This window comes from Peromyscus leucopus, chromosome 2 (assembly GCF_004664715.2).
Source record: "Peromyscus leucopus breed LL Stock chromosome 2, UCI_PerLeu_2.1, whole genome shotgun sequence".
NCBI lineage: Eukaryota > Metazoa > Chordata > Mammalia > Rodentia > Cricetidae > Peromyscus > Peromyscus leucopus.
In genome coordinates, this window is record NC_051064.1 from 126,601,033 (window position 1) to 126,628,147 (window position 27,115).

At 45.7% G+C, this 27,115-nt stretch overlaps 1 protein-coding gene across 2 annotated transcripts in view; it reads left to right on the plus strand.

Moving 5' to 3' along the window:
- Window positions 1-27,115, plus strand: part of Oscp1 (organic solute carrier partner 1) — a 36,119-nt gene that overhangs the window by 4,868 nt on the left and 4,136 nt on the right. Inside the window, exons 2-8 of one of the 2 annotated variants that reach the window (XM_028885445.2) lie at window positions 2,487-2,516; window positions 11,707-11,861; window positions 16,055-16,222; window positions 17,150-17,230; window positions 25,316-25,419; window positions 25,928-26,056; window positions 26,951-27,020. In XM_028885445.2, coding sequence (XP_028741278.1) covers window positions 2,487-2,516; window positions 11,707-11,861; window positions 16,055-16,222; window positions 17,150-17,230; window positions 25,316-25,419; window positions 25,928-26,056; window positions 26,951-27,020 — 737 coding nt within the window. The remainder of the gene's footprint in view (window positions 1-2,486; window positions 2,517-11,706; window positions 11,862-16,054; window positions 16,223-17,149; window positions 17,231-25,315; window positions 25,420-25,927; window positions 26,057-26,950; window positions 27,021-27,115) is intronic. The other variant, XM_028885446.2, reaches the window with a different exon arrangement.

The following is a 27,115-nucleotide window of genomic DNA, read 5'->3' on the forward strand; positions in this document are numbered from 1 at the left end:
TGTCCTACCGAAGGACTAAATAGCAGTGGTGTTCTATTCTGATTTTTCTGGATGAAATTTAACAGCCCGCCCCGAAACCCATAGGCCTACATCCCATGCAAAGTATAACTGAAGTTGAACAGACTGACTCATCCGGAGGGCAGAAGGCGGGGCCCACGGTACCTACCCTGCCTCTTTAAAGAGGAAAATGGGGAGGACCTGGCAGCTCTCTAGAGCCCTCTGCTGGTGCTGGGTGCCATTGCCGACTGGAGTCACAATGCTCCCTGGCGTTTTCCAGTTTTATCCACAGCAGGCAGAGTGTCATTGTCCCCAGACACATCGTCAAGAGGATGAAAACTCTCCATCACTAAATACTGCAAGTCCATGGGGCTAATACCACAGAGAACCATCAGGTGTGAATACAATGCCCAAGAAACAAATAACTGCTTTAGGAAGGCCGGACCAGGGCCTGCTTCCCGGTGACAGTCTCTCCAAAAGCCTATGACTTTATCGCCCCCCCCCAGTGCTGGGAACTGGACCTAGCGCATGCCATGCACACTAGGCAAGCGCTTTGCCACTGAGCTTCCCAGCCCACCTGATTTAGAGATAGCGTCTCACTAAGCTGCCATTGGATTCATTCTGTAGGTCCAGCAGATCTTAAACTTTTGGTCCAGCCTCAGCGACCTGAGTAGCTAGAACTACAGTCCTGTGCCACCAGGCCCAGCTAAGCCCGTGACTCTTGAGAAAGACGGTGACTTCGAGGAGAATCTGACCTCACAGTGGAGCCTGCTAGTCTCAAAAGAGCTGTTAGTACTGTATGTGGAGGCCCTGCCAGTGTGCGGTGAAGGTGTGCATCGCTTCACTGTACTTCAGATCATTCCCAAGCAATACAGTGGCAAGTGTTTCCCAAAATGCCATTAGTTGTGAAATGCTTTCCACACGTGGATTTGTGTGTGGAACTCTTTATTGGAAGGGGTGGGAAAGTGGAAGTGGAGGGAGGCTGTGGACTGAAATGTTCCCACCAACGACATGAGAAAGGGAAAAAGTTGATTTTCAGGACTTAGGGTAGAGATCTGTCTCAAAAAAAAAACAAAAAAAAAGACATGAAATTCAAGGTACAACACTTACCTGCTAAAATGCACAAGACCCTAGATTCAATCCTAGCTCTAGGGAGGAAAAAAAAAATCAGACTGTCCAGGGCTGGAGAGATGGCTCAGTGGTTAAGAACACCAACTGTTCTTCCAGAGGACCCGAGTTCAATTCCCAGCACCCACACGGCAGCTCACAACTGTCTGTAACTCCAGTTCCAGAGGATCTGACACCTTCACACCAATGCACATAAAATAAAGTTAAATAGCCAGGCAGTAGTGGCGCACGCCTTTAGTCCCAGCACTAGGGAGGCAGAGGCAGGAAGATCTCTGAGTTCAAAGCCAGCTTGATCTACAAAGGGAGTTCCAGGATAGGTTCCAAAGTTACACAGAAAAACCCTGTCTTCAAAACAAAACAAAACAAAAGTTAAATAAATTATTTTTTTTTAAATCAGACTTTCAAAAAGAAACTCCTTTTTCTGTCTGTTCTTGGAATTATTCTTCATTGGGAAGCTAGTGTTAAAAGTCTGCTTTAAATTATGTATGCTTGCTGGTTTTTTGTTTGTTTGTTTGTTTTGTTTTGTTTTGTTTTTGTTTTTTGTTTTAGGCAGTGTCTCACTCTGTAGACCAGGCTGGCCTTGAACTCACAGAGATCTGCCTACCTCTGCTTCCCAAGTGCTGGGATTAAAGATGTGTGCCACTGTGCCCAGCATAATGTATGTTCTTATAGCACTGGAGAACACAACTTCTGGAGCCTTCTAAGAGGAGCCCCAAGGGAGCTAGTCCTCCTGAGCGTCCTCTTGGGCTATTTTTTCCACTAGTCATTTACCTAGTTTTTACAGCTCTTAATTTAAAAAAAAAAAAAAAAGTTTCTAATTGGAGGTGAAACATGCACATAAGACATTAAATTCAACAGACTGGAGAGACGGCTCAGTGGTTAAGAGCATGGACTGCTCTTTTGGAAGGCACCCGTTCAATTCCCAGCACCCACACTGCAGATCACAACTGTCTGTAACTCTAGAGGATGACTCCCTCTTGTCTCCAAGGGCACTAGGCACACATGTGGTATACATACATGCAGGCAAACAGAGACACACACACACACACACACACACACACACACACACACACAGAGAAGATGCACACAAAGAGCCAGGCAGTGGTGGCATACACCTTTAATCCCAGCAGTTCGGAGGCTAGCCTGGTCTACAGAGCTAGTTCCAGGACAGCCAGGGCTACACAAAGAAACTCTGTCCTGAAAAAACAAAAACAAAAAAAGACGTGAAATTCAAATATTAATAAAAAACAAAATTCGACTGGCCAGAGACTGAATATGGTATTTGTAAAGCCTCCATGCAACTAATGTTCTAATGTTCTTGCTTCCTGAACTGGTGTTTTCTTTTTGTATGCTTCATATAGATGAATGGACAGAGGTGGACAGAAAACGAGGTATGCTATTTCTGGGCTGCATGCGTTCGTCTGCGTTTACAGGTTCACTCAGTCCGTTGTAAGTGGACTTTTAAAAGCAGGACCACTTTAAGTGTTTCTAGGTAAGAACTAGGCGTGAGTTTCTTCAGCTAAGACACTGGGTTTACTTTGGAATGTTCTACTCCAAAGGAATAGACACACTGTGCAAGATGAGAGCCCAGCCAGCCCCAGTAAAGGGCCACACTGCATCTGAGGGCCCCCCGACCACCACCCTTCTGTTGGTCCAAGCTTTCAGGGACAGCGGGGGCAGAAGCTCCACCCCCGGGTAGGTTGTCCTCTGGTAGTCCGAAGCGGCCCCTTCTTACATTGTCCCTTAACCAGAGAGTCTGCGTCAGTGTGAGTGGCCCTCCTGAGATGTTCCCCTTGGCACACGGCGGCAATCCCTGTTGAGCAGCGGAGGAAGATGGGAGCATGTGGCTGCATGGCTGCCCAGAGTGTGGGCCGAAGGCATGGGATCATGCATGTACTGTTGCCTTCCGTCCAGTCTTGTTTCCCCCTCACCCACAACCAGCCGCAAACCTGGGAAGGTGGAGGCTTGCTCGGAGCGAGACCTCCGCTTTTCTCAGTGTTTATATGTCATAGGTGCCTGCCTTCATTTGACACATGGGAATGGTTTATGCCTCTCGTCAGCCATCCTCAGTATTTTAAATTCTCTTCTCACACAGATGTGCCAGATCTATATACTTATAATGCTTAAAAGCATAATGAGGGTAAATATGATCAAAGTACATCATGTACATGTGTGAAAATGTCGTGTAACAAATGCCATTATTATGCATAACTAATATGCTAATGAACATTTTTTAATTTTTGTGCATAAAATGTATGTATATTTAAAATATGAAAGGCCCACTGAAGGCACTTTGATATCTCTGATTTTTAGTTTAAAGGTGTAGGTTTGTTTTCTTTTATTATTGGAAGACAATTTTTAGCATAATTAATTACATAGATTTTATATTATTATGGGAGATAATGTTTTTGACTTTGTAAATATTTTTCCTTTTTTTTTTTTTTTTTTTTTGGTTTTTCAAGACAGGATTTCCCTGTGTAACTTTGCGCCTTTCCTGGAACTCACTTAGTAGCCCAGGCTGGCCTCAAATTCACAGAGATCCATCTGGCTCTGCCTCCCAAGTGCTGGGATTAAAGGCATGCACCACCACCGCCCAACTGTAAATATTTTCCTAATTGTGATAGAAATTTACTTAGACTGTGATATGGTAGAAAACAAAAACAATTATAAAAGAAAATAAACTTAAAACAATGCCAAGAGAGGGAATGAAGAAGAATCTGGAACAGGATAAGCAAAGACAGATAGGATAAAATATCTATCTAGCAAATTTTGATAGATGGATGTAAATATGATGTGTTATTGAATTACAACATTCTGAATCTTTGTGTATGTGTATTATTCATATATATATATATATATATATATATATATATATATATATAATCAAGGTATAGTGGTGTACACTTATAATCCTACCACATAGGAGGCAGAAGCAGGCAGATCTCTGGGTTTGAAGCCAGTCTGGTCTAAATAATTCCAGGCCAATCCGGGCTACATAGTAAGATGCCATTTTCGAAGGGGAAAAGAAAAGCCATTGGTAGTTTAGTAGGTAAAGGCACTTGCTCCTAAACCTGACAACGTGAGTTTGATCTTTGTGACCTACATGGTAGAAGACTGACCCTAGCAAATTGTGCTCTGATCTTTGTGTGCGCGCATGCGTGCGCACGAACACACACACACACACACACACACACACACACACACACACACATACAACTATATAATCAGGCCGGGTGTGGTGGTGCACTTTTATATTTTAGGGGTTTTGAATATATTTATTTATTTTTATGTGTATGAATGTCTTTCTTGTATGGATGTATGTGTACCATATTCATGCCTGGTGCCCACAGAGGTCAGAAGATGGAGTTTTATCCTTTAGAACCTCAGTTATGGATAACTGTGAGCCACCATGTAGGTGCCGGGTACCAAACCTTTGTCCTCTGTAAGAACAACCAATGCTGTTAACCTCTAAATGATCTCTCCAGCTCCTGGTGCATTCTTTTAATCCTAGTACTCGAGAGGTAGAGGCAGGCAGATGTCTGAGGGTTCAAGACCAGCCTTGTCTACATAGTGAGTTCCAGATTAGCCAGGGCTACCTACTCTGTCTCAGATAAATAATGCTTTTAAACATAATAATAATACAATGAGACAGAACCCTTTCTAATTTCAACTCCATCATCAGTGGTGTCAGCTTGGATTTTAAACACTCTCAGATTAAATTTTCCTCGTCAATGGAATGTGGGAATGGGGATAATTTAGAGTTGCCTTGAACTTTAAACGAGCCATTGTACATAAAGTTCTAAGCCCAGTGTCCAAACTGCGTAAAGATTCAAACCATTGTAGTCATGCAGAACATTCCCTGGCTTCTCTCTTATAACCTTGGCTCCATAGTGCGTATTTCCATAAAGGAGTGAGGTTTGGAGCAGGGGTAATTGGTAGAAACTGAATTGCTTTCATCGAGATAATTATTTCCTCAGACTGGGTTCAGAGCCGCCCAACTGAGGTGCCGGGTTGCTTTCATTCCATTTCACAACCATCTTTTGACACTTCCCCTGAGCAAGTTTTGGCCGTCCTTTGATGCCTGGCAGAATTTCAGGTGTGGAGTGTGGGTCTGGAGGGCTTTTCATGTGTATACTTAGAGCGCTGGAGCTTATTTTAACAGAAGTGTTCCAAAAAATCAGCAGACACTGACTTCATCATCTGTCTAAGTCCAAACTAGGAGCCTCATGTCAAGAGCCCTGTTTCCAGCCCTCCTGATGTCCGTGTGGAAACCCCTCCCCTCCCGGCTTCATCCCCTCCCAGCTTCACCCCCTTCATGATCAAATCTGACTCCACTCTGTTCTGCCTCATGAAAAAGAGGCAGAGCTCACTCGAGTGTCAAAAACGAACACCGAGGTGGAAGCCTGGCCCTGGCAGGGGAAGGGATGTTCTAGTTGGAGACACGTGTGCCCTGCCATCAACTGTCAGCGTATGGAAACAGCGGACTCCAAAGAACTCAGATTTCCCCCAGTCCCGTGCTGTGCAGAGGGAAAGACTATGCAGCCCTGCCTCGGCCAGAGGAGGAGCTTACCTTCTAGAAGACTTCACACAGTTGGGGCCATTTACCCCACAGCTGAATTAGTATACGCACATGTTGGTCTTCTTTTCATCTTTTCTTTGTTTCTTTCTTTTCTTTTTTTTTTTTATTTTTTTTATTTTTCGAGACAGGGTTTCTCTGCGTAGCTTTGCGCCTTTCCTGGAGCTCACTTGGTAGCCCAGGCTGGCCTCGAACTCACAGAGATCCGCCTGGCTCTGCCTCCCGAGTGCTGGGATTAAAGGCATGTGCCACCAACGCCCGGCTTCTTTTCATCTTTTCTATAAGATTGTGGTGTTGCAGAGGAGACAAGGGAAAGGAGACATTTCTCCCTGGTGTAGGCAAACTATAAATCCATTTGCCATTGCCAAGTTGAATCCCCCCCCCCTCTCAATCTCTCTCTTTAATTTTAAAAAGACAGGGAAATCTAAGTAAAGAGGCAGGTGGCTCTCTGAATTCTAGGCCAGCCTGGTCTACAGAGTGAGTTCTAGGACAGCCATATCTGCACAGAGAAACACAAACAACTCCCTGCTCTTTGTTGCCTTAGTTCTTTAAACGTATACATACAGCCCGAGCCAGCCACCCAGCACTTCCTTTGCCTCAGCAAAAGAAAGTGGAGTTTAGCCGGGCGGTGGTGGCTCCAGCCTTTAATCCCAGCACTTGGAGGCAGAGCCAGGCGGATCTCTGTGAATTTGAAGCCAGCCTGGTCTACAGAGTTCCAGGACAGTCAAGGCTACACAGAAAAACTGTCTCAAAAACAAAACAAAACAAAAAAAAGGGGAGAAAAAAAAAAGAAGAGAAAAGAAAGAAAAGACAAAGTAAATAGAGTTTGTATCTTTCAGAAATAATTAAGAATTCATTTTAGGCCAGGCGGTGGTGGCGCATGCCTTTAATCCCAGCACTCAGGAGGCAGAGCCAGGCAGATCTCTGTGAGTTCGCCTGGGCTAAGTGAGTCCCAGGAAAGGCGCAAAGCTACACAGAGAAACCCTGTCTTGAAAACCCAAAAAAAGAATTCATTTTAGGGGCTGGAGAGACGGCTCAGCTGTTAAGAGGTCTGTATTGCCCTCACAGAGGACCTCACAGCATCCACACCACGCAGCTCACTGCCTTCTGTAACTCTAGCTACAGAGGTCTGACACCCTCTTTTGACCTCCACGGGAACCTGCATTCACCCATACACAGATCCAACACTATAGATATGAGATAGATCACTGAATCTATTCTGAGAAAAAAGATAAAGAATAATAGGATAAATAGGTAGATGACTGAATCTATGCTAAAAAGAAAAAGAGGAAGATATAAAAATGACAAAAGGTAGATTACTGAATCTATTATGAAAAGAAAAAATACTTTTAAAAAGGAATTACTTGTTTTAAATAAGATAAGTAATGAAAAATTTTTTGGTCTGAGTTTATCAGATGTTACTGGACTGGACATTGTTAATATATATAATGGAGTTTTTATCTGAATCTGTCAAATGTTAATGGACTAGACATCATTAATGTAATCTTGACTGTGTATATTGTATATACTTATTGAATATAATTTGTCTTGTATTAATTATAAGCTTTTTTAATTTTAGACAAAAAGAGAGGAAATGTGGTGGTATTGTGTTCCCCGAAATATTATGCACCCTAATAAACTTATCTGGGGTAGGGCACAGAACAGCCACTAGATACAAAGGCTAGAAAATGGTGGCACTTACACTTTTAATCCTAGCATTCCAGAGGGAGAAATCCCTCTGGATCTCTGTGAGTTCAAGGCCACATTGGAAAGGCCAGGCATGGTGACACACACCTTTAATCCCAGAAAGTGAGGCTTTAATCCCAGGGAATGGTGGTAGAAAGCAGAAAGGTATATAAGGCGTGAGGACCAGAAACTAGAAGCATTTGGCCTGGTTAAGCTTTCAGGCTTCTAGCACAGTTCAGCTGAGATCCATTCTGGATGAGGACTTAGAGGTCTCCAGTCTGAGGAAACAAGACCAGCTGAGGATCCGGCAAGGTGAGGTAGCTGTGGCTTGTTCTGTTTCTCTGATCATCCAGTGTTCACCCCAATACCTGGCTCAGGTTTGATTTTATGAATAAGAACGTTTTAAAATTCCTGCTACACAACACATAGAATTAAAAATAAAAAACACGGGCTGAAAAGATGGTCCAGCAGTTAAGAGCACACCTATATGTGCTGCTCTCCCTGAAGACCAGAGTTCCGTCTCCAGCAACTCCATCAGGCAGATCACAACTGCCTGTAACTGATCTCCAGCGGGACCCCACTCCTCTGGCCTCTGTTGGGTACCTGCACTCTTGAACATGCCTATACCACATGTACATGCTTACCCACAAATGTACACACATACACATAATTAAAAATAATAAAAATATAGCTTTAAAAAATAAATAAATAGGCCAGCTGGCAGTGACGCACACCTTTAATCCCATCACTCAGGAGGCAGAGGCAGGCACAAAGCTACACAGAGAAGCCCTGTCTCGGAAAGAAAAAAAAAAGAAGAAGAATCTGGAGGGCTAGAGGAATGGGTCAGTGATTAGAGCATGCACTGCTGTCACAGAGGATCCAAGTTCAGTGCCCAGACCCATGTCAGGTGGATTCCAGCTCCAGGGGGCACCTGCACACGCAGACACACAGACACATAATTTCATTTGGGTTTGTTTGGTTGGTTGGTTTGGTTTGGTATTTTTTAGTGTTTTGGAGACAAGGTTTCTCTGTGTAGCCCTGGCATCCTTGAACTCTCTCTGTAGACCAAGCTGGTCTCTAACTCAGAGATCCGCCTGCCTCTGCCTCTGCCTCTGCCTCCTGAGTGTGAGTGCTGGGATTAAAGGCCCATTACCATTACCACCACCCAGCTTTTAAATTTTTTCAAGACTCATCTAGGCCAGCAAATGGCCCAGCAGGTAAAGGCACCCGCCCAGCAAACCCTGACAACCTGGATTCAGTCCCCAGAATCCACGTAATTGTGCAAGAAGAGAACTTACTGTGAAGTTGTCCTGTGACCTCCATATGTGCGTCTTAACACACATGTACTTCTCACCTGCACACACAACACACAATGACATTATACAAATACATTAAGAACAATCTATACTTACCTGTACCTGCTGCTGTTCTCACACCAGAGCACTACACCACCAGAGCTTGTCCCTCCCTGCACTAGTGTTCACTAGTGTTCACACCAGAGCTTGCCCCTCCCTGCACTTACCTGAACAGTGTGAAATATCCATGTGACTGGAACTGAGGCTATGTTGGTTTTCACAAGTCTTTAATTCTCGACAGGTGGACGTTTTCACTGGCCCAACCGGATGGGATATGTTCCGGTGCTGTGAAATCGATACATAGATGAAAGAGGGGTCAGGGCAAGCTAACATGGAGCAATCTGAAGGGCATGTTTTGTATACGCTCTAAAAACACCATCATCTCTAACCAGTGGCAACTGTGTCTATTTTCATAAAATGTTTGTTACGAAAAGTCAGTCACCACTGTTTGCCTGACATTTGTGAAGTTTAATTTTAAGTGAAAATGGTTTAGATTGCTTAAAAGAGAGCATCACACATCATACACACACGTGCTAATAATGAAGTAAAACACTTTCTGTAAAGGGCCAGTGAGGTGGTTCAGCAGGCAAAATGTTTGCCATGCGGCCTGACGACCTGAGTTCGGTCCCGACAACCCTTGGAAAGGTGGAAAGGAAGAAGCAAAGCCACAGAGTTGTCCCCTGTCCTCCAGGCCCCACCACCACACCTCCACACACAAACTATAGTGACATTTTAATGTCTTGGTTTATAGATTTATTTATTACATACACAGTGTTCTGCCTGCACGCCAGAAGAGGGCACCAGATCTCACTACAGATGGTTGTGAGCCACCATGTGGTTGCTGGGAATTAAACTCGGGACCTCTGGAAGAGCAGCCAGTGCTCTTAACCTGTCAGCCATCTCTCCAGCCCCCTCTTTTTGTTTTTCTAAGACAGAGTCTCATCATGTAATCCTGACTGGCCTGAAAGTCACTTTGTAGACCAGGCTGGTCTCCACCTCACAGAGACCAACCTCTGCCTCTCATGTGCTGGATTAAAGGCATTCAACACCATGCCCCGCCTGAATTTTTTTTTTTTTAAGAATGTGTATGCTAGGGGACTGGAGAGATGGCTCAGTGGTTAAGAGCACTGACTGTTCTTCCAGAGGACCTGGATTCAGTTCCCATTGCCCACATGGTGGCTCATAACCATCTGTAACTCCAGGCCTAGAGGATCCAACACCCTCCTCTGTGGGCACTGCACATACATGGTGCAGTCATACAGGCAGGCAAAGCATCCATACACCTAAAAATAAATATTAAAAAAGAGTGTCTGTCTCTTTTTAAGGATGTGCTCTAACTTAAAGTCTTCATATAACAGTCTTTTTACTTATTTTTTAATAGAAAATGTTTAGATTTATTTATTTTATGTGTATGAGTGTTTTGCCTGCATAGATGTATGCACGAAAAGCATGTGCATGCATGCCTGGTGCCCTCAGAGATCAGAAGAGAGCACTGGATCCCATGGAACTGGAGTTAATGACAGTTGTGAGCCACTGTGTGGGTGCTGGGAACGGAACACAAGTCCTCTTCCAGGAGCAGCAGCAGCTCTTAACGGCTGAGCCATCACTCCAGCCCTACATTCTTCATTATTTAAATTTGTTTTGTTTGTTTGTTTGTTTGTGACAGGGTTTCTCTGTGTAGTCCTAGCTACACTGGAACTCTGTAGACCAGGCTGACCTCAAACTCAGAGATCCACCTGCCTCTGCCTCCCGAGTGCTGGGATTAAATGCGTGTGTCACCACCTGTAGCCAGAAGTTTCTCGGTCCCGCCTGGCTCTGCAGTCTGAACAAACTTCTCCCACCCGCAGACCCACAGCCACTTACAAAATAATTACTCAGAGGCTTGCATATTAATTACAAACTGTTTGGTCTGTGGCTCAGGCTACTTGCTAGCTATCTCTTTCATCTTAAATTAACCCGTTTCTATTCATCTATGTTTTGCCATGTGACTTTGTGGCATTACCTCTGTTCCATTACCTCTTGCTCCCCTGGCAGTGCTCAGTGTCTCCTCCGACTCTGCCTTCTTCTCCTTGTCTTTCTTGGATTTCCTGCCTGGCTCCATTCTGCCCTGTCATAGGCCAGTGCAGCTTTGTTTTATTTTATTTTATTTTATTTTATTTTATTTTATTTTATTTTATTTTATTTTTGGTTTTCTCGAGACAGGGTTTCTCTGTGTAGTTTTGGTGCCTGTCCTGGAACTCACTCTGTAGACCAGGCTGGCCTTGAACTCACAGAGATCCGCCTGGTTCTGCCTCCGGAGTGCTGGGATTAAAGGTGTGCGCCACCACCGCCCGGTAGCTTTATTTATTAACCAATGGGAGCAACACATATTCATAGCATACAGAAAGATATCCCACAACACCACCACAGCCCGAGAAAGGAGTACTTTTTTTTTTTTTTTTTTTTTTAAAGAAAGATTTTCCAGAGGCTGGAGAGATGGCTCAGTGGTTAAGAGCACCGCTCTTCTAGAGGACCCAAGTTCAATTCCCAGCACCCTCGAGGCAGCTCACACCTGTCTGTAACTCCAGTTCCAGGGCTTCTGACACCCTCACACAGACATACATGCAGGGGGGGAAAAAAAACACCAATGAACATTTGAACATTAAATAAAAAAAATTAATTTGAAAAAAAAGAAAGATTTTCCTTATCAAAGCATATAATGGTGGGGAAAGTGATGTGTGACCCCTGAAGCCCAGTCTTCTAATATTGTCATCATGGACATTTGCCTGGAAGGTTGTCATAGAGCACTCCTGAGCCCTGCTTCCTACTGGACCCCGGGGTGTCTCCCCAAGGGGCTGCTCCCACCAAGCACTGCGTATCTCAGCTCTGTCTGTGCCTGCCACCCACTCACAGACTGACAGACTCCTACACAGGGCTTCTTACAGTACCTTCCTTGCTCATCTGGATTCTCTCTTGTCTCCACAGTTCTAAATGACATCATCTCAACCATGTTCAACAGAAAGTTTATGGAGGAGCTGTTCAAACCCCAGGAGCTGTACTCTAAGAAGGCCCTGAGGACTGTGTATGACCGCCTGGCTCATGCCTCCATTATGCGGCTGAACCAGGCCAGCATGGATAAGGTGAGCAGACAGCCGCTTAATCAGCTCAGCTCAGCTGCCCATCTCCTACCCGTTGTGGGTGGTCCTAGGCGGGATCAAACAGGATTCTAAATGTCATGGTGTCTTGGAGAAGCAAGTACATTTGAGTATGAGCTGTAGTTAGTCGTCAGGCTGAGAGGGTCTCAGAAGGCGTCTGCAGCCAACCCCTCTGTCGTGCGCCACAGGCCCCAAGACAGCCCTGCTGTTCATGTCCCTATTCATGGGCATGAGCACCTGCCGCCCCAGCTCAGGCTCTCAGCCCCCAAGCTTTACCTCTGGGAAGAGGCTAAGAGAGTGCTAGGAAGACCAATACGATCAAAGCATGACATGCCTGTATGCAGATGTCACAGTGAAGCCCATTAATATAAATAATAAATATATCCTAATAATTAGGTTTTAGTCGGGTGCTGGTGGTGCACGCCTTTAAGCTCAGCACTCAGGAGGCAGAGGCAGGTAGATCTCTGAGTTCAAGGCCATCCTGGTCTACAGAGAGAATTCCAGGACAGGCTACACAGAGAAACCCTGTCTTGAAGAGATAAAATTGTCAAAGTGTTCTGGAACATTCAGGGCTACACACAGAAAGCCTGTCTTGAAAAATAAAATAATAATAATAATAAATTTTTTGTTTGTTTTTGTTTTTCGAGACAGGGTTTTTCTATGTATCTTTGGCTGTCCTGCAACTCACTCTGTAGACCAGGCTGGTCTTGAGCCCAGAGATCTGCCTGCCTCTGCCTCCTAAGTGCTGAGATTAAAGGCGTGTGCCACCACCATCCAGCTTAATAAATAATAATTTTTTTTAATTGTCCTGACCAAAGTCAGAGAAACCATCACAGCCAAGAGGAACCCAGGAAAGTCCGGCAGCCAAACATACCGTTGTGTTCTGGAGGGAACCCTATAGCACAGTGGGACATTAGGATTGGGCTCAGTCACAAGTGCTTGCCTCACAAACGCGAGAACATGAGTTTGACCCCAGAACCACATGCTGGGCATGGTGGACAGAAAGATATCTGTCTGGAAAGAGCTGGAGGATGGCATTCCTAAGGACGACACTGAGGGTTAACGTCATGCCTCCACAGGCACACACTTGCACATAAAAATCTAGGACACTGGGGAGAAACTAAACTAATGAGATAGGGTCTCACATAGCCCAGGCTAGCCTCCAGCTCACGATGAAGCTAAGAATGATCTTGAACTTCTGATCCTCCTGACTCCACCTCCTAAACGGTAGCCTACACAACCTCATCTGGTTGTGTTGTTAGGAATCAAACTCAGGACTTCCTGCATGCTAGGTAACTCTACCAACGGAGCCACATCCCCACACCCCAAGTTCTGGGACTGTAGACAATTATGAAGTTAGACGTGAATAACAATAATTATTTTTCAACTTGCTCCCTTATATGAACTTTTTTTTTGAAGTCCTGAAGACTAACACTAGGTGGTGGGTACACAGACTCAACATCTATCTGTTGCTGGTACTAGAAGCCTCTGTGAGACACACTAGCTATAAATGAGCCTTTATGTCCCATTGTCTTCCTTTGGAAAAGTTACTTCATCCCTAAGTCTGTTTTCTCACTAACAAGGGAGTGTTGTTTGTTTTTTGCTCTTTTGAGGGGCCCCCACCAAGGTCCCAAATAAATCACACACAGAGAGGTTTATTCTTACTTATATTTATAAGCTTGGCTTGTTGCTAGCCAACTCTTCTTAACTTTAAATTATCCCATCTACCTTTTGCCTCTGGATTTTTCCCGTTCTCTTACTTCTGTAAATCTTACTCTTGCCGGGTGGTGGTGGCACACGCCTTTAATCCCAGCACTCGGGAGGCAGAGGCAGGCAGATCTCTGTGAGTTCGAGGCCAGCCTGATCTCCAAAGCAAGTTCCAGGAAAGGCGCAAAGCTACACAGAGACACCCTGTCTCGGGAAAAAAAAAAATCTTACTCTTACTCTGTGGCTTGCTGTGTAGCTGGGTGGCTGGCCTCTGGTGTCCTCCCTCCTTCTCTGGCTACTTCCTTTTTCCTTCCAGATTTCTCCTTCTATTAATTCTTTCTGCCTGCTATCCCTTGTCCTGCCTCACTATTGGCCATTCAGTTCTTTATTAGATCATCAGGTATTTTAGACAGGCACAGTAACACAGCCTCACAGAGTTAAACAAATGCAACATAAACAAAAGTAACACACCTTACAATAATATTCTACTATACTATGCTGTGGAGAAAATGAATGAATGTGTACTTTCTTTTTTTTTTATGGTTTTTTGAGACAGGGTTTCTCTGTGTAGCTTTTCACCTTTCCTGGAACTCACTTTGTAGACCAGGCTGGCCTCGAACTCACCTCTGCCTCCCGAGTGCTGGGATTAAAAGCGTGTGCCGCCACCACCACCCGGCTGAATGTGTACTTCTATTTCTGTTTAACCCAAACAAAAACTACCTGCTGCATTTACAAATGGCGCTAGGAAGTAGGTGTTGTGAAGCACACTTATAATCCTAGCACTTTGGAGGTCGAGGCAGGGGTATCAGAAGTTCAGCGTGAGCCTCTGCTTAATAGTGAGCTTAGTCGCCTGTCTCAAAACTGTATTAATCAGTTCATTAATTAAAAAATAAGAGTGGAGGCTAGAGAGATGGCTCAGAGCATATTTTTAAGTGTATAGCTTAAGAGCATATACTGCCCTTGCAGAGGACCCAAGTTAAGTTCCCATATCAGGTGGCTCACAGCCACCTGTAATTCCATCTCCAGGGGAAAACAGTGCCTCTTGCCAGCAATCATGTTTACACCCCTATATACAGACACATGCATATAATTTAAATTTTTTTGTAATTTAAAAAAATTAAAAATTAACACCAAAATGACACAGAGAAACCCTGTCTTGAAAAATGAAAAAAAAAATTAAAATGGGGATAGGGTTGGGGATTTAGCTTAGTTAGTAAAATGTTTGCCTAGTGTCTTAATCAATGTTTATTGCCATGAAGAGACATCATGACCATGGCAGCTCTTATAAGGAAAACATTTAATTGGAGCTGGCTTACAGTTTCAGAGGTTTAGTCCATTATCATCATGGTGGGAAGCATGGCCGCAGGCAGGCACTGTGCTGGAGAGGTAGAGAGTTCTACATCCAGATCAGCAGGCAGCAGGAAGAGAGAGAAACCCTGGTCCTGGCTTGATCACCTGAAACCTCAAAGCCCACCCAGTGACGTACTTCCTCCAACAAGGCCACGCCTCCTCCAACAGGGCCACACCTCCTAATCCCTGTCAAGTGGCCCCACTCCTAATGACCAAGCATTTAAATGTATGAGCCTATGGGGGCCATTCCTGTTCAAACCACCACATCTAGTGTACACAAAGCCTGGGCTCCATTCCCAGCACTACAAAAAGAGAAGAAAAAGAAAGAAAAGAAAAAACAAGGAAGAAAAAAAAAAGAACCGTACTCATACAGAAAGCAAGCTACAGGACCTGGAAAGATGGCCAAGTGGTTAGGGTTAGGGTAGCACTGGCTACTGTTATAGAGGACCCAGGTTCAATTCCCAGCACATACAAGGTAGTTCACAATTGTTTGTAACTTCAATTCCTGAGGATCCAGAACCCTCTTCTGGCCTCTGTATGCACCAGGTGCTTCTATGGTCACAGACACACCCCGAGGCAAACATGCATACACATAAAGAAATATAAAAAAGAAATTGAGCTGGGCAGTGGTGGCACATGCCTTTAATCCCAGCACTTGGGAGGCAGAGGCAGATGGACCTCTGTGAGTTTGAGGCCAGCCTGGTCTACAGAGTGATATCCAGGAAAGGCGCCAAAACTACACAGAGAGACCCTGTCTGGAAAAGAAGAAGAAAGAAAAGAAAACAAATTGAACAAAGAAGTACTTGAATCAGGATTCCAGATCCTCCCAAGTCCAGGGCCCAGTGCAGAACTCACAGCAGCCAATATGGTTTCATATGTATCCATCAGGAAGACACGGAGGATGACCAGAAACAATGATTTGCCCAGAGACTTTCTGGCTACTCCTGTTGTCTTAGCTTAGTTAGTAACATCTCGTATTCTCAGAAGTGCTCTGACTTGGGTAGCAACCCATGTGGTCACCTGAGCTGTGTGGCAAGCCCGTGGCCTGCTTTTCCACAACTGCTTTGCTCGGGTTCTGAACTGGTTTTGTGATCTCATCTGTTCTGTGTGTGTGTTGACAGCTCTATGACCTGATGACCATGGCTTTCAAATATCAAGTGCTGCTATGTCCACGCCCCAAGGATGTGCTGCTGGTCACTTTCAACCATTTAGACTCCATCAAGGGATTCATCCTGGACTCCCCCACCATCCTGCAGCAAGTGGACGAGACCTTCCGGCAGCTGATAGAAGTAAGCATGTCACCAGCCTGTCATCTCACTGCCACATCCCTTGTTCTCAGCCAGCTGTAAGAACCCACACTCTCAGCCTGGCGGTGGTGGCGCACGCCTTTAATCCTAGCACTCGGGAGGCAGAGGCAGGTGGATCTCTGTGAGTTCGAGGCCAGCCTGAACTACCAAGTGAGTTCCAGGAAAGGCGCAAAGCTATACAGAGAAACCCTGTCTTGAAAAACCAAAAAAAAAAAAAAAAAAGAACCGGCACTCTCCTAGAACATTCTAAAATCCCACAGCTGCCTATTTTGTAACTACAATGGGCAATTATTGTTTCATGCTCTCTGTTGTGGCCTTTGTAGAGGGAAAATAACAACAAAGAACTTCCCTCTTGTCTGAAAGGGTTTTGGAAGTGCATGTCTGCTAAATTGTGGGGAAAGGCCTTTGGCATGGCTGTTGTTCAAATCTTAGATAGTCTTTTAATTAAAAAAAACAAAAACAAAAACCCTGAGCCAGATATTGGGGTGAAAGCTGAAAGATCAGAGAGGCAGAGCAAGCCACAGCCAACCTCACCTCACCAACTCCTCAGCCAATCCTGTTTCCTCAGACTGAAAGTCTCTGAGTCCTCATCCGAAAGAGTCTCAGCTGAACTGCTTTAGTTCCTGTCTCCTCACGTCCTATATATCTTTCTCTGCCCAGCTATGTCACTTCCTGGGATTAAAGGCCTGTGTGTTTCCCAGTGCTGGGATTAAAGGTGTGTGCCACTGCTGCCTGGCTTTGTGTGCCACCTCTGTCTGGCCTCATTATCTAATCTAGTGACTGGCTCTGTCCTCTGACCCTCAGGCAAGTTTATTAGGGTACACAATATATCTCCACACGTGGCAGGATCTGTTCTACTTGGGAGGGTGGGTGTTGACACTTCTGTCCCCCCCCCCCTTGCCTCGGCAGATATATGGGAGTCTCTCTGCTGGGGAGTTCCAGCTGATCCGGCAGACACTGCTCATCTTCTTCCAAGACCTGCACATCCGAGTAAGTGCCTGGAACCCCTGGCCACAAGCCAGTCATCCAGAAAGACCAGGAGCAGGATTTTGCCCGCCTAAGTGGTGCCTGTTACGCTTTGAATCCGCGACTATAAACATTCTTATGATAGATTTCAGCCATTTTTTCCCCACCTCCATTGAGCTTCTTTGAAATGTGGGTTTATCCCCTGCTTCTACAGAAGAACTGTGCTGGCCAGGTGCCAGTCTGGCCTCAAAGCTTTTCTCAAGCTTCCCATCTTCAGTGTCCCTGCTTCAGACACTGTCGCATGGCTGCCCTCCTGCTCCCCTTCCCTGGGTCTTCCTCTCCCTCTCCCTCCACCTATCTCCAAGCCTCCCTCCCCCTGCCGTCCACCCACTTGCTGAAATCCATCATGATCAGGCCTACTGGACCCATAATTTCACGTCTGCAACAAAACTATTGCCCAAAAGCCAAGCGTGCCTGACTCTCTGGCTCCTGGTGAGGACGCTTTCTTTCCACCACTCACTTGGCTCAGGACCAACATCACTTTGATTTTCCATCCTTGATCTGTCCTGTTGCTTCTGAAGTGCAGAGGGCTTGCCCTTCTATGGCTCTGCCCTTCTCTCCAGGCTGCTGACACTTTGGCTTGGGTTCACATCCTTTTTTTTTTTTTTTTTTTTTTTTTTTACAGTTTCCGGGACCATGACCAAGTCTCCATGTGTGCCAAGCAAGCTCCCTGCCACTGAGCTGAGTCCTTAGCCCGCATTCATTTCTTCCTGGCTGTTGTCTCCTAAATATCCCCCTCTCGTTGTGCCATGCCTACTCCAAACAGTTCTGTACCCTAACTTTCAAACACGCACGTCTAAACTTGGGGGGGGGGGCGTGACTCTGCCAGATGGGGCTTGTTCCTTCCTAAAGTTGAGCCAACTGAGGGGGAAAGATGGCATGCTATAGCAACCCCCTGGTGTTAGACAGTATCATGCACACTGAGCCCTTGACCCTGAGCCAATCACTGCTCTGGAATCCCAGCTTCTTTACCTGAAAGTGGAAATGACAGTGTGTCATTTGGAGTTCGCTGGAAGAACCCTAAGGAACATACATAATGGACATGTGGGTGCTTACATGTGAATGGTATAGAACACTTCTCCAAAGGATATGCAAGAAACTAGGTGGTGGTGGTGATGGTGGTGCATGCCTTTAATCGCAGCACTGGGAGGCAGAGCCAGGCGGATCTCTGTGAGTTCGAGGCCAGCCTGGGCTACAGAGTGAGTTCCAGGAAAAGAACAAAGCTATACAGAGAAACTCTGTCTTGAAAAACCAAAAAAAAAAAGGGGGGGCGGTATGCGAGAAACTGGTCACAGTCCTGCCTCTGGAGTGAGGAGCTGTGGAGGACAAGCAGAACAGAGGGACACAGCCCCTTCTGCACCTTTGGGACCTCATACTTAGGCACACATGAAAGCCAGAATCAAGAAGAGGACTAGAGGATGGTTCATGCCTGAATGTGTTTCTCTTCCAGGGGAGGGATGATAAATAGATTTCAGCTCTAATGCCAATTTTTATTTTTAACCCTCATGAATAATTTCATTGTATTAGCTATGGATGGAGCAAACACAACATGAATATAAACTAAAGATCTCTAATGTTTGTGGGTAAAAATATAAAAATATGAAAGTACAAGCAAGCTTAAGCTTTGCAGCAGATTTAACAGCAATTTGAACAGACTGAAAATTCCACTTGGTAGTTTTACTAGGACCATGCATATTTAAGCATATTTTAAGGATTGCAGTAATATAAACAGCCATATTGATTTCTCAGTTGTGAGGAGATAAAATTCATTGTAATGAAAAGACATGCCTAATAATAATTCTACAGTGAACTCATTAAAATGTATTAAGCCACTAAATATATTGGGCTTTAATTGCTAAATGGGTAAAGAAGGAAACATCAAAATCACATCCAGTCATGGCGGCACGTGCCTGTAATCCTCCACTGGGGAGGTAAAGGCAAGAGGAACAGGAGTTCAAGGTCATCCTTAGCTATGTATCTAGCCCTGGAGGGGGGTTGATTTGGAGTGGGGATGAATCACACAGCTTGGCAATCCTCTGCCGATGATCTGAACATCTGGGCTGGCTTCCCATGTCTGGTCTTTAATGGTGTTTCTATTCCGCTGCAACTTGTGATTGCCTATACAAAATTTCTGTTTTCAAAATAGTCTTGATAGATTTTAAATTTGTTAGCAAAACCAACTAAATCGAGAACACACAGTTCTGCACCAGGAATTCTTGCTTTTTTAACCAAAGCAAATACAAAACTGCATGTTCCATACCAAGCTTTCTCTATCATGAGGCATCGTGAATACGGTCAAGGTCCTGACCTGTGCACAGGGACCTTGACGGAGACTGCACTAGGACCAGTGCCATTTAGGCTCCTCAGGAGTTAGTTACAACTGTCTCAGCCCCACAATCCTCTTCAACCCTCTAGAGACGCTCCAGAGCTGCTCCTGACCCTCCCCCTGACCTATGACCCCACATCCTTGCACTCTTCCATCATGGCTCTCCTGCTCTTCCCATCATGTGCATTATTGGAAGCATCATTCCGTCTTAGCTTTCCATGAATGTTCCCTACACTTCCACTTCGTTACTCTTCTTGGGAAAGACTTCTACCCTGAAACATAGTCTAGCAAATGTTTATTGACTCCCTCGTGAGTGTCTGAGGTACCTAAATGAACAAGACCAAGCTCCTGTTGAAGAGGATCTTAATAGGAAGCCCCGAGAACAAATACATCCTGTTCCTAACTGAGACTTTTAGGAAAGTGGTAATGAGGAGGATTATGAAGGGCAGGAGGATGGATTAGGTCAGCACTATCTAATAAAACCCCTGTATGGTGAGAATGTTTAGACCTGTGCTGGGATAGAAGAGTTAAGAGAGAAGACACAGAGGAGAGTGGGTCAGCTCTCCCTAAGAGGAACAAGAAAGTCTTCTGAGGGCTGGAGAGATGGCTCAGCAGTTAATAACGCTGGCTGTTCCTTCAGAGGACCCCGGTTTGATTTCCAGCAACCATAGGGTGGTTCACAGCTGTCTATAACACCAATTCCAGGGCATCCTGTGCCCTCTGTTGGCCCCCTGAGACACTGCACTAACAGTGTAGAGACATACACTCAGATAAGACATAAAAATACACTTACAGCAAAAAAAAAAAAAAAAAAAAAAAAAAAAAGACAGGGTTTCTCTGTGTATCCCTGGCTGTCCTGGAACTCAATCTGTAGACCAGGCTGGCTTCGAACTTAAAGATCTGCCTGCCTCTGTCTCCTGAGTGCTGGGATTAAATAAGTGTGCCACCACACCTTGCCAATCTGTAATCATTTTAGTTTTTGATGTTGTTGTTGTTTTAGTAATTTTTATTTTATTTTTAGAGATATAATTATACCATTTCCCCCTTTCCTTCCTCTAAACCCTTCCATTTCCCCCACATTGCTCTCTTTCCAATTCATGGTCTCTTTTTCACTAATTCTTGTTACACATATATATGTCTAAGTATAGGATTATAGTATTACAAAATATACCTCGCTCAGTCTGGATGATGATGCTTGGGTGTATGTTTTCAGGGCTGACCCTTTGGTAGTAGATCACCAATTGGCATGCTCTTCCCTGGGGAAGTCTTATTTCTCCTGTAGTTCTTTGTGTAGGGTTGAGGTCTCACGGGGTCCGTGTTGCACCCCACCTCCAGTCCACTCTAGCATGTCCATTATCTTTATCCTCGTTCAGCCCCTGCTGTGTACTTCCAGGACTTGGTACTCCCAAGCCTGGCCTCCTTTCTGAAGGCAGGGTTACAGTCAGGGTAGCAAGCAGTCTCCAGAATCTGGCCACCTGGACACGTGGAAAATGAGGTAGAACTCTGATCCTGAAGATGGTTAGCATCAGGAAGTTCAGCAACCCTGGAGGTGATAGCTTTAAGATGCCTCTCCCTCTCCCTCCAGCCCTTGGCCTGGACTTCCCTGGAGTTACTGAAGATGTGTGACTCCTGCTTGCAGCTCTTTTCAGAGGTTCCTGCCCAGCAGCCAGTTTCAGTTAGGTGGTCAAGTCTGTTGATAACTCATACAGCTCTTAGGAAACCCAAAGCCAGCACCATAAGAAAATGTCAGAAAAAAAAAAAATGGGTGTTTTGCCTTTATGTGTGTCTGTGTATCACATGCATGCCTAGTGCCTGAGGCCAGAAGAGGGAATAGAATCCTCTGGAACTGACAGACAGCTGTGAGCCACCATGTGGTTATGGGTACTAGGAATGGAACTGGGATTCTCTGAAAGAGCAGCCAGTATTCTTAACAGCTGAGCCATCTCTACAGCCCCTAATGCTATTTTAAAAACAAGCTTTCAAGCATGATGTGGTAGCACATGCCTATAATCCCAGCACTTGGGAGGTAGAGGCAGGAGTTCTAGGCCAGCCTCAGCTACATGTTGAATGCAAGACCATCCTTGAAGGGCTACATGAGACCCTGTCTTAAACAAAAAGAGCTAGGAGTGATAGTGTAGGCCTTTAATCCCAGCCACTTGGGAGGCAGAGACAGGGGGATTTCTGTGAGTTCAAGACCAGCCTGGTACATAGGGAGCTCCAGGACAGCCAGGGCTACCTAGAGACATCATCTAAAAAAATAAAATAAAATAAAATAAAAATAAAACTCAGGCTGGGCATTGTAGGCAGAGTTACATGGCAGAAGGTAGATAAGAAATATGGGTTAATTTAAAATGTAAGAGTTAGGGGCTGGAGAGATGGCTCAGAGGTTAAGAGCACTGGCTGCTCTTCCAGAGGTCCTGAGTTCAATTCCCAGCACCCACATGGTGGCACACAACCATCCTGTAATGATGTCTGGTGCCCTCTTCTGGCATGTAGACAGAACACTGTATACATAATAAATCTTTTTAAAATGTAAGATTTAGCTAGTAACAAGCCTGAGCTATGGGCCAAGCATTTATAATTAAGATTTATTTATTAATTACACACACACACACATATATATGTACATATATATGTACACACACACATGTATGCCTGCAGGCCAGAAGAGGGCACCAGATCTCTACAGATAGTTGTGAGCTGGGAATTGAACTCAGGACCTCTGGAAGAACAGCCAGTGCTTTTAACCACTGAGCCATATCTCCAGCTGCATTTAGTCTCTGAGCATTTATTGGGAAGCCAGTGGTCCAATGAAAAGTTCCACCTACAGGGCATGATAACAAATACCTTTAATTCCAGCACAGAGTGAGTTCCAGGACAGCCAGGGCTACACAGAAAAAAAACCTGTCAGAAAAGAAAAAAAAAAAAAAAAAAAAAAAAAAAAAAATAACAAAAAAGACACAAGACAAATATTTGTGGGTATGTAAACACATTTGTGTTTATGTTTTGTGTGCATATGTGTATGTTCATGTGTATGCAAGTGCATTTGTGTATATATGTGCAGTTAGAGGACAGAAATGGATATGTGGTATTGTTCCTCTGGAGACATCCAGCTTGTTTTGTTATTGATTCTTTTGTTTGTTTGTTTGGTTGGTTGGTTGGTTGGTTGGTTGGTTGGGAGTTTTTGTTTGTTTGTTTCTGTTTTTGAGACAGGGTCTCACTGTACAACTCTGGCTAGCCTGGAACTTCCTATGTAGAGCAGAATGGCCTTGAATTCACAGAGATCCACCTGCCTCTGCCTCCTGAATACCTTGCCCAGCGCTCCACCTTGTTTTCTGAGATAGGGATTCCTACTGGGGCCTGGGGCTTGCTCATTAGACTAGGCTGGCTCTCTAGCAAGCCCCGGGAACCTGCCTGTCTTCATCTGGGGTTATAGGCATGGCAGATTTAGGCCATTGGTCAGCATCCATTTGTCCCGAGCATCCATCCTGGGATGGATGATGCCCTCTAGCAGCAGCTGCAGGTGGGACACTGAACACTTTTCCTGCGGGAAAACTAACCTCACCTGGCTTTCCCTGGGTTCTGGGGAAACTTGGGTCTTCATGCTTGCACAGCAGGCAGTTCACCTACTGAGCTTGTGCTCTGTCTATCTGCCCTCCACCCCAAGACAGATTTTCACTAGGCTCCTAAGGAGAGGGGAGGCCAGGCGGTGATGGTGCGCACGCCTTTAATCCCAGCACTCGGGAGGCAGAGGCAGGCTATGAGTTTATGGCCAGCCTGGTCTACAAAGCAAGTTCCAGGACAGCCAGGGGTGTTACACAGAGAAACCCTGTCTCAAAAAACAAACAAAAAAGAGATGGCAAAAGATACTGGCTCAGTAGCTTTCTGAGGATATGGCTGCCAGGCCTGGGAAGAAAGGTGTCAGCACCTGCATATGGGAAACGCAGGAGTCAAAAATGTGCCTGTAGCTGGACCTGCTCTGGGAGACAGCAGAGAGCCAAGGATTTGAAGGAAGGTACATGGTTGCTGAGGAGTCCAGAAGAATGTCTTTATCAGTAGGATGGGGAGCAAGCTCAAAACAGGTACGGAGGGCAGGAGATGCTGGTCAGCAGTGAGGAACAGAAGGGAGGGTAGAGAGGAAGGCCAGGGACAGGATATTACGCTGGCATGGCTTGACCCCCAAGTAGATATAGGAAGGTGACTGTAGGTGGCTCAGACTGCTAGCCCGGTGGCCTGGTAGTGGTGCTCACTGAGATTGGAAATTCTTAAGGGTGAGGGAGGCTGGGAAAAGCAACGGTGGGCATTTTTCTGAGTAGGGTGAGTTGGAGAAGCATTCCATGGGCCCAGCATCCTCCTTTCTGCTAAACTCATATGTCTTCATCACAGAATCTGAAAGTGAAGCATTCCTTAAAGGTCATTCACCCACCTCTGACCAAGCCAGTTTACCCATTCTCCTCAGAACATGACTTGTGCCTGCTCATCTCCACTTCTGGAGCATCGCACACAACGCTCGTTTCCTCCTGCCCCCGGCATCCCCAGCCTGTGACTGTTCTGTTCAGTGAACTGCTGTGCTCAAGTATGCTATGTGGAAGGCCTGCCTTTCTAGTCTGTCTTAGTCACTTTTCTGTTACTGCGGTGGAACACCACGACCAAGGCAAAAAGAAAGCATTGAAACGGACCCAAGGCTTCAGGGGGCTAAAGTCTATGCTGGCAGATGCAGGGGCCGCTGAGAGCTCACATCTTGATCCATAAGCACAAGGCAGAGTGAGCGAGCTCTGGGAATCACACAGGTCTCTTGAAACATCAGAGCCCGCCCCCAGTGACACAGCCCCACCAACAAGGCCACGTGTCCTCTAACAAGACCACACCTCCTGATCCTTCCCAAACAGTTCCAACAGCCAGGGACCAAGTGTTCAAGAACACGAGCCTAGGCACATTCTCCTTCAGACCACCACATGGTGGTTTACATGTATGCTTGTGGTGTGGGTCCAAATGAGCCTTTTACTGTCTTTCTTTCTAGCTCTAGAGTGTGGACCCAGGGCCTCAGCCATGCTCAGCAAGTGCTCTAACCTAAGCTACAGCCCAGTCCTCCAAGCAGACTAATAAAGAGACTTAGCTACCGTTTATTGAGCATATACTATGTGTGTGTAGGTTCTGCCTGCTCCCCGTCCTTGATGCCAGGGCCTCACACATGCTAAGCCAGGGTTCTACCACGGACTCATGTTCCCAGATCCTGTTTTTGTCAATTTTCCTCATCTTTAAAATACGAAAACATTTGAAGGGTTTAGGATCGAGCTCAGAAGTCATCCTATTGTACGGAGCTGGGGAAGTGATTCCGCAGTTAGGAGCACCTATTGTGGGTGGCTCATAACCACTTACAACTCCAGCTCCAAGGGACCCCTTGCCTTCTTCTGGCCTCCACAGGCACCAACATGTGTCTGCACACATACACTTAGGCACGCATATACCTAAATGAGTGTGTGTGTGTGTGTGTGTGTGTGTGTGTGTGTGTGTGTGTGTACATATACATACACACACACACAAAGTCATTCTGTGGGTGAAGCCACTCTAAACCTCCATGTCCGTTATGGTATGCCCCTCCCTTCACGTTACAAGCCGGCTAGGTAGCACTCACAAACCACTGTTCATCCTCAGAACATTTGTGTCCATGAAAACATACTAGAAAAATGACACCAAATATATATATATATTTTTTTTTCCAGGTATCCACATTTCTAAAGGACAAAGTTCAAAATTCTAACGGTCGCTTTGTGTTGCCAGTGTCTGGGCCTGTTCCCTGGGGAACTGAAGTTCCCGGAGTCATCAGGTAAATCCTCAGTGGTAACTGTTCAGCAGTGTTTGAGGTGCCAGGAACACAGAACGTGCCCACCCCACGACTACCCTCAGGCTCTGCTTACCTGTCTCTTCTTCAGTAAAGCTCAGCTCTACAGAGGTCGAGGACTGATTCCCAGCTTTGCCACTTGAGCGGAGGATGCTTGGGGCATGCCACCCACTCCTGGTTCTGTCTCCCTTCTCTTAAACGGTTGCTGTGAGAAGAAATGGCCACACTCTGAAGTGCTTACACAGCTCCTGTGCCTCTGCCCAACTGGCACAGTTGTCTTTATCTTTTGTTCGCTTGGTTTCAGGGGCCCTGGGAATAGAACCCACAGTCTTGCACACGCTAAGCAAGTGTGATGAGCTACACCTCCAATGTAGCTTCTTTATCGCCAGTGAGGGGTTAAATTCCTTTTTGTCCTGCTGTGCTGGATGCTAAGGTGGCCTCTGAGACTGCCCAGATTTAGAGAACTCCCATCATGTCATACTTTGTATTCCAGAATGTTCAATGAGGAAGGGGAAGAAGTAAAGAAGACAGAATTCAAGCATGGTGGAAGCTATGTGGCTGCGCACAAGGAGGGCTCCTTTGAGCTTTACGGAGACCGAGTCTTGAAGCTGGGAACTAACATGTAAGCAAACTCTCCCCCTGGAGGAACTTGAGTCCACAGAGGTCATGTCATTAAAAACAAACTGACTTCTGCTCTGAAAAATCCCCGCTGACTATACTGAGGATGTGGCTCAGCTAACAGGGCGCTTGCCCAGCACACAGGAAACCCTGCCCTCTCCCCAGCACCACCTAAGCCAGCGTAATGGTCGGAGCCTATAATCCCAGCATTTGGGATATGGAGACAAGAGACTAAAAGTTCGTCAAGGTCATCCTGGGCAACATGGTGAACATGAGGCCAGCCTAGAGTACATGAGAGCCTGTCTGGGGACAAAACCCAACCCAACCCATTAATCACTGGAGTCATTTCCCCCAGATATAATGCATGCAGAGCCCTGACATCTAAATGCTGAGGATCCCCAGGAACATTCCATAGGCAAAAGATACATTGTCTTAGGTAACCCTGGAGGAGAAAGGAGCCAGTGTCTCTGCATGGAAGGCCACACAGCCTCCCTGTGATGTTATCTAAGTGCTCCTGTCCTCAGTGCTATTCTTTTGTTTTGTTTTTCAAGACAGGGTTTCTCCATGTGGCCCTGGCTGTCCTGGAACTCACTCTGTAGCCCAGGCTGGCCTGGAACTCAGATCCGCCTGCCTGTGCCTCCCAAATGCTGGGGATTAAAGGTGTGCGCCACCACCACCCGGCCTCGGTGCTATTCTTTCGGGGCCTTTTCTTGGGGAAGAAGTAAAATGTGAGCGGTTCACCACTCAGGTGAGTTCTACACTCACAGCCCCTTTCTGGGTGCCATTTGACGCCTCGATAAAATAAACGACAACTATGCTTACCAGTTAGAGGGAAGTGGGTGAACCGGGCTGGGTAACAGTGCAGCTGGAAAACAGCGCCGCTTTCTGTTGCCACCAGGTACAGTGTGAATCGGCCTGTGGAAACCCATATGTCTGCAACAGCAAAGAGCTTAGCCTCAAGGTCACAGGTGAGTTTCTGCGCTTCCCATTCACCACCCCCCACCCCTGCTTCTTTCTACATCCAGCAGTCTGCATGGGGAGGAGGTGGGGACTCAGAACAAGT